Source organism: Diaphorina citri, unplaced genomic scaffold (assembly GCF_000475195.1).
Source record: "Diaphorina citri unplaced genomic scaffold, Diaci psyllid genome assembly version 1.1 scaffold5231, whole genome shotgun sequence".
NCBI classification, from domain to species: Eukaryota; Metazoa; Arthropoda; class Insecta; order Hemiptera; family Psyllidae; genus Diaphorina; species Diaphorina citri.
The window spans coordinates 561-7,450 of record NW_007382607.1 but is presented as its reverse complement, the minus strand read 5'-3'; the positions used below and the strand labels follow the sequence as shown (position 1 = coordinate 7,450).

General features: G+C 36.1%; 1 protein-coding gene across 1 annotated transcript; it reads left to right on the top strand.

Moving 5' to 3' along the window:
- The first annotated feature begins 5,088 nt into the window (after window positions 1-5,088).
- On the top strand, window positions 5,089-6,575 carry LOC113472377. The gene is made up of 2 exons (XM_026832112.1): window positions 5,089-5,450; window positions 5,711-6,575. The coding sequence occupies exons 1-2, from the start codon at window positions 5,421-5,423 to the stop codon at window positions 6,254-6,256; spliced, it is 576 nt and encodes a 191-aa protein (XP_026687913.1). The 5' UTR covers window positions 5,089-5,420; the 3' UTR covers window positions 6,257-6,575.
- The last annotated feature ends 315 nt before the right edge of the window (window positions 6,576-6,890 follow it).

Genomic DNA, 6,890 nt, shown 5'->3' with positions numbered 1-6,890 from the left:
GAAAAATCTGATGTAAACAAATCGAATCACGTGACTTCAAATAATGGCTCTGATTGATTCAAATGGACAAGTGAGTATATGGTGCGTACCTAGGAGTGGATCTGTGGGGTTTTGAAAAAAACTCGAATTTTTGACCAAAGAATTTAACGTGACAAATGGTGTTTTGTTGAAATATTTTTTTAAAAACTAATTCAGATTGTTATCGCGGCCATTGTTCAACAATAATCTCAATTTTGAAAAAATGTGACATGTGAGGTTTTGAAAAGTACCTCCTAAAAGTAGAACGCAAGAGTCCCTGGACTCTTGCGTTCTTATTCATAAACTAGCTGAATTCCGTCGCTTCGCTCCGGAATCCCAGAGCTAGCTCAGGTCCCCCAAAGTGAAGGGGTCTAATGAGGGGTTTGATAGATCTGCTATCCTAGGGCCTTGATGGAACCTAGAAGTACTGTCTGTGGCTTGACAGGGCTGGTTTGGTCTCAGTTTTACGTCCTCCAGCGAGACGAAAATTAGGGTAAACGATTTTATTCTCTGAGATTGTCAGGTACCATAAGGTGATTGTAAAACAAATTTGAGACCTCGAAATCTGAGGGGAGAACTTTTGGTGGACGAAAACCTCAGGTACCATAAGGTGATTGTAAAACAAATTTGAGACCTCGAAATCTGAGGGGAGAACTTTTGGTGGACGAAAACCAAAAAAAAAAAAACTATGTAATTTTCAGCAGTCTAATATATTTTGCAGGTCAAGTTCCACCTAAATCAAGACCCTTTGCTCAAAGAAATTTCCCCAAAATCAGGAATCTCTTCCAGTCCTGTGGCCTTCTCCCCTTAGCTACCGTTACAGCTATTAAAACTAATTTGCATATTTATTTTCTATACAGTGTGTTCCAGAAGTCCTATAACCTTTCAGATGGATAAGAACTTTTAAATTCGAACCTACTAATGCATGCAGAATGTCTAAAATACATTTTACAACAAAAAAATAACTAGTGGTTCTGTGAACTCTAGACCTCACTCATATTCTTTGCCCAAGCTGAGAAGAAGGTACGCTTATTCACTTTTGGCCATTAACTGTGATTTTATTTATTAATGCTGTATTTTTCTTCCTGGAGTTGTTTATTTCGTGTATAGTTTTCCATAATTTTTTTAGAATCATGCTTATTTTTAGTTATTTCATTTTTATAATAATTATCTTTCGCCGTTCTAACGCAGGCTTTCACTATATTTTTAGTTCTTTTATAATATAATTTTAAAGTCTCATTATTGGGATGTTTTTTCACTAGGGATGCAAGTTTGTCTCGGTTTCGGAGAGAGTTCACAAGACTAGGACACATCCAAAGTTTTATTGGTCTAATTTTGGAAGAATAAGTCTTCATTGTAGTGTTATTTGTTATATACCTATTTAATTTATTTGTAAATAGTGCAGCAGCCTCATTTACGTTAGTGCATGACAATACATCTTCTCAACGTTCATTTGAGAGATCTTGATCTAGTTGTTCGAAATTTAAAATATGTTTGTGTTTTGGATCCTCAGTATGAGTTACTTGATCAGTTGTTATGGTAGCTATTGTCGAGTAATGGTCCGTTATATGTTGTGTATGTAGTAGAGCTGTCTTTATATTCTCTAAATCAGATGGATGAGAAGATTTATACATACATTATATTCCAGAGAAAAGCTGTGAGTTCATATACTATCCCATTAAGAGGATACCAAGAGGTGCCATCCAGGCCAGAGAGCTAGTTTGTCGAGTAATGGTCCGTTATATGTTGTGTATGTAGTAGAGCTGTCTTTATATTCTCTAAATCAGATGGATGAGAAGATTTATACATTATATGATCTATACAACTAGTATTGCCTCGTTTTAGATCTTTCCTTAGCCCTTTTAGGGTAGAGTAGAATATACCCTGTTTATCCAGCCTCGAAAGGACTGTGAAGTCCCCTTACCCCAGCCTAGGTCTCGCCTATTTTTCAGGATAAGAATAATAAAGCAAAAGGATATTAAGTAAAGAGTATAGTAAAATGGTGTCTCTATTTTCTAATGCTGAATATTGTTAAGAATCAAATGCAAAATTAGTAGATTTAAACTTAATAAGTCAAGACACACCAGTTTTTGTCAAAATCCTCCCAATATTTTTCAATGGAATTCGACAAACTTCAAAACCATATTTCTACTCGGAACTCGTTTTTTAGCTAAATCCCCTTTAGGGCTGAGTTATTTATTTCTATCGAAAGTCACAACTTTGGTTCGCGATTTTGTTTTTTGGGTCACTAGGAAGCTAGGTATTCGCTATGAAAACTCATTTTGCTGTCTGTTAATCCTTCTCCAATAAATATCTTCAATTCTATTCTTTGTAAAGATTTCATTGAGTCCACTCACTATGTACTGTAGGTACCAGTGTCTCAGAAACGTGAAACATGGGGTCGTACTGTTTGGAGGTCGAGTGAGTGGCGTATGCAGGATAGTCACCCATCCGGATGCCAACCACGCGCAACGTTGCTTAACTTGAGTGATCGTACCGCACGTTCAATATTCTATATCGCCGCCACAGGAAAATAATACTTCTTCTTCTTTTACTTAATAGTCTTTTCTCACTCAAGTGGGGTCGACACATTTCGTGTTTGTGTTTTCCAAAAGCTGCTCGGTTCTGGGCGAGGCTGCGATCCAAGTTTTTCTCTTTCAAATCTTACATAGAATTGTCATTTGGTTGAGCCCATACCTACGTCTTATGTAATAAAAAGGACAGAGAACAGGTTTTAATTACAATCTTTCAAAAGATTAAGAATGGTTGACCTTTTTTTTACCAAGAATTGGGATCTAATATTTTTTGTAATAGAGAGAATACAAACAGCTATGCCTGAGTTTTGATTGATAGCTTGTGTCGTATGGTAAAATTCAAAACCTTGGATCGAAAAAGAGTACGGCAGAAATCTATCATAAAATGTTTCCGTGCAGATTAAAATATCAATTTTATCCAAAATATGTTCTAAATTAACTGTAAGTTGATCAAAGTTCTTTTTTAGACTACGGATGTTGGTATGAAAAATCGTTAGACCTTGATGTTGTATAAACTGACGTGCTTCATCTATACTAGTGAAATTATTTTCATTTTGAAAGATGTTATCTGGAATTGCACTTAATAAATCCATAAATATTAAGTCCTAACTAACTAGCTCTTTGACACGTTTGGCAACGTAGCCTACTTTTTAGATGACTCCTTGCTGCCATATTCAAATGGATAAGGTANNNTCTTTAATAGTTTACTGTTCATTTCCTGCATCATAGTTGTAAATTTCTCCAACATTCTTCTTTCTGATGCTAGGTTCTCTCTCTTAATAAGATTTTCCATTTCTGCCAAACTCATTTTTCAGCCAAATACTCAATGTAATGACAATTAAGCCAAAAACACTCGATGTAGTAATAAATAAACAAGCTAATGAGTGAGAGAAGTAATGAAAAATAAACAACTATTTGGTTGCCTTAGTAACTAGGTTTCCTTAGCAACAAATAACAAGATTCTTTTTTCTACACTGGAATAGGTTTTATTAATTAGGTAAAAAACAGGATTAATATGTTATATAATCACAGGTAGGTCAGATATTAGAGTAAAAAATTACTTTCTCTTTAATTTGATATATATTTTATAATATTTCGTTTTTTTTTAAGTTTATAGCTGAAAAATTACAAGTGATCAATAGCAGAAGATCCGAGAGAGTTTCAAGTGTAACATATTACTCACCATGTACAGAAGCGGGTGGCATACCCTTGGCTGCTAGTTGTAACTTATAGTATTGACTGTCGTCTCGTGCAACAGCACTACTATTAGGTGAAGCTGACTTGGGACCATGGCTGGGAATATTGGAGATCAAAGATTTGATGAGGACTTTCAATTCATCAGGATCGGATAAAGAATTATCAGTAGTAAGTCCTAACTAACTAGCTTTATTAGAGGGCAGTAAAAACAGAGGGCATAGTAAAAAAGACTCTCGTTGAAGAGAAATAAAAAAAAAATGAAAACCTGAAAAAATGGAAAAGACGACAATAGAGAAAAAAAAGGACAGACTCGAACAATAGAGAGATAAGATAAATGTTTGAAAACGCACGAAAGACAGACAAAATAAAATATGGGTAAAAAAAAGTAAAAATGAGAGAGAGAGTTATCAGTAGGGGCGGGCAGGAGAGGAAAAGGAGAGTCACTATCTGTACTGCTACTCCGGTGTGAGCTGTTATCCTGCAAAAATTATCAGTAGGGGCGGGCAGGAGAGGAAAAGGAGAGTCACTATCTGTACTGCTACTCCGGTGTGAGCTGTTATCCTGCAAAAAAAAAACCACTTTGTAAAACTGACACATCACAAAAGCGGATTTTTAAAAATTAGACAAACATGTTTTAATTTCTATATGAGAGTCGGTATTTCATGTCGGTAAACTATATGAGAGAATCATTGAAAATAAAATTAGAAACCATGTCGAATCAAAACTCAGTGAAGAACAATATGGCTTTAGACCCGGCCGATCGCCAATCGATTTGATATTTAGTATACGACAACTGATTGAAAAGAATTATGAATTTGGTAAGGGACTTTGGATATATGAGAGAATCATTGAAAATAAAATTAGAAACCATGTCGAATCAAAACTCAGTGAAGAACAATATGGCTTTAGACCCGGCCGATCGCCAATCGATTTGATATTTAGTATACGACAACTGATTGAAAAGAATTATGAATTTGGTAAGGGACTTTGGATGAGGTTAGAGGTTTTTGGACATCACAAAGGCATTTGATGCCATAATTAAAGAAAAGATTTGGCAATGTTGCGAAATGTTGGAATAAATAAAAATATGGTGGAAAGAATTAAAAACTTGTTTGAGGGAACAAGCAGAAGCAAGAACGAGCTGTTGAAGTTGGAGGAGGTGATAGAGGCCGTCAAGAATGACCCTCTTGGAGACAATAACTATGAAGCCGTAAGATTCAAGTTTAATTATTTCAGAGATAGATTAAAGTTATATGAGACAAGAAGGGATGAGCTGAAGACGGCTGTCCAAGAAGATGAGCTCGATATCCTGATCCCAAAGGAGGGAGAAGATGATATAAAGTCAGATATTTTGTAGATAGACTAAAGCTATATGAGACAAGAAGGGATGAGCTGAAGACGGCTGTCCAAGAAGATGAGCTTGATATCCTGATCCCAAAGGAGGGAGAAGATTTGCATGAGAAGCTTACTCTGTGGTTAACACATATTGAAGATTCACTGCTAAAGTATCAGATTTTGAAAGGAAGAGAGGAAGAAGATTTTGAGGAGCTGCTGTTGCTGCTCGATGATGTTGTTGATGAATATATTAGCCCTTTAGATGACCCTATCCCAGATGATGTAATCGATTGTGATGAAGTGACAGAAGAAACTTGTGATGAAGAAGAGGAGCTGATGCTCGAAGGTGATATTAACCCCGATGAGATTTCTCGGGAGAAGATTTGCATGAGAAGCTTACTCTGTGGTTAACACATATTGAAGATTCATTGCTAAAGTATCAGATTTTGAAAGGAAGAGAGAAAGAAGATTTTGAGGAGCTGCTGTTGCTGCTCGATGATGTTGTTGATGAATATATTAACCCCATTGATGACCGTTTCCCAGATGATGTATTTGACTGTGATGAAGTGACAGAAGAAATTTGTACTGATGTCGAAGAAGAGGAGCTGCTGCTCCATGATGCTGAGATTTCTCCTTCCGGTATAGAGACTGGAACAGAGTGTCCGGATTCAGTGGAGACCACGGAATACGATGCTGTCCCCGAGAATTGCAGAAGTGAAGGCTCCGTCACATTATTGGAAACTCCAGAGTTGAAGACGGGTGAAACCCCTTTGGATCTGAACTGTGACAGTGACAGTTCTGTGAGTGTGAACGTGCCAGACGCTCTGGTAGACGAACCCGCGGATAACGGGTCCTTATTGTGCACAACTGATTTCTTTGGGTATTTGACATATTTGTACTTTATATTTCTAAGATTTTGCCTATTGTTTACCATTGTATTTCCAGGTGGAAGAAGGCGATATAGGAAGAAGAAAAGCAAGAGGTTTAATTGGTTTAAGTGTAAATCGTTCATAATTATGTTTGAAATTCTCAGATTTCCTCAGAAGTTAATCAATGTCAATGTAAAGCGCGGCAAGATATTAAGGTTCGATGGTAAAGTTGGTTCAGTTTATGCTTATATGATATGTGTCCAAACCAATATCTTGTCAAGCTATTTTCCTGTACTTAATTGAACACTTTTGTTCCACAGGTTTCAAGTGGGTTAATAATCCCGGAGTTTTCTTGTGGCCAATATTCAGCTTTCGAATTTTCAATGATTGTAAATATTTTTGCTTTGGTGCTCACTCAACTTTTAGTAACTTTCCTGAATTTGTAAGCTTTGATTTTGATTTTTTGCTCAATTCTTACTCAGATTTTGATTGTACAATTTTTATACTTTTTGATGTATTTAAGCCTTAGAGGGCTCATTTCCGGTGGGGAATGTCGCGAAAGTCGCGATTTAAACACGAGAGTGTTTGATAATTATTCAATTTAAGAGTTAATGGTTGCTAGGGAGTTTAAAATATCGATACTGGTTGCTAAGCAGTTATCGATTTCTTGCCTAGGAAACTAGGTAAACAAAGACGGGGATTTTTTCAGTGTAAGAAAAAGTCTTGAAGAACAGTTCGACAGAAAATTAGTTCAGAGAAGTGTCTAGAGAAAATTTAGAAAGCCTATAATATTTTAGCTTTGGTGCTCACTCAACTTTTTGTACACTTTCTGACTTTGTAAGCTTTGATTTTGGATTATGGCTCAATGCTTACTCAACTTTTTGATTGTACAATTTTTAGACTTTTTGATGTATTTAAGCCTTAGAGGGCTCATTTC

What these genes read in the sequence shown, in the direction of transcription:
- LOC113472377 (XM_026832112.1), top strand. Translation starts at nt 5,421, where the DNA reads ATGCTCGAAGGTGATATTAACCCCGATGAG. An exon ending in GTGATATTAACCCCGATGAG is followed by an intron (nt 5,451 to 5,710) that starts ATTTCTCGGGAG and finishes CATGATGCTGAG; the next exon opens with ATTTCTCCTTCCGGTATAGA.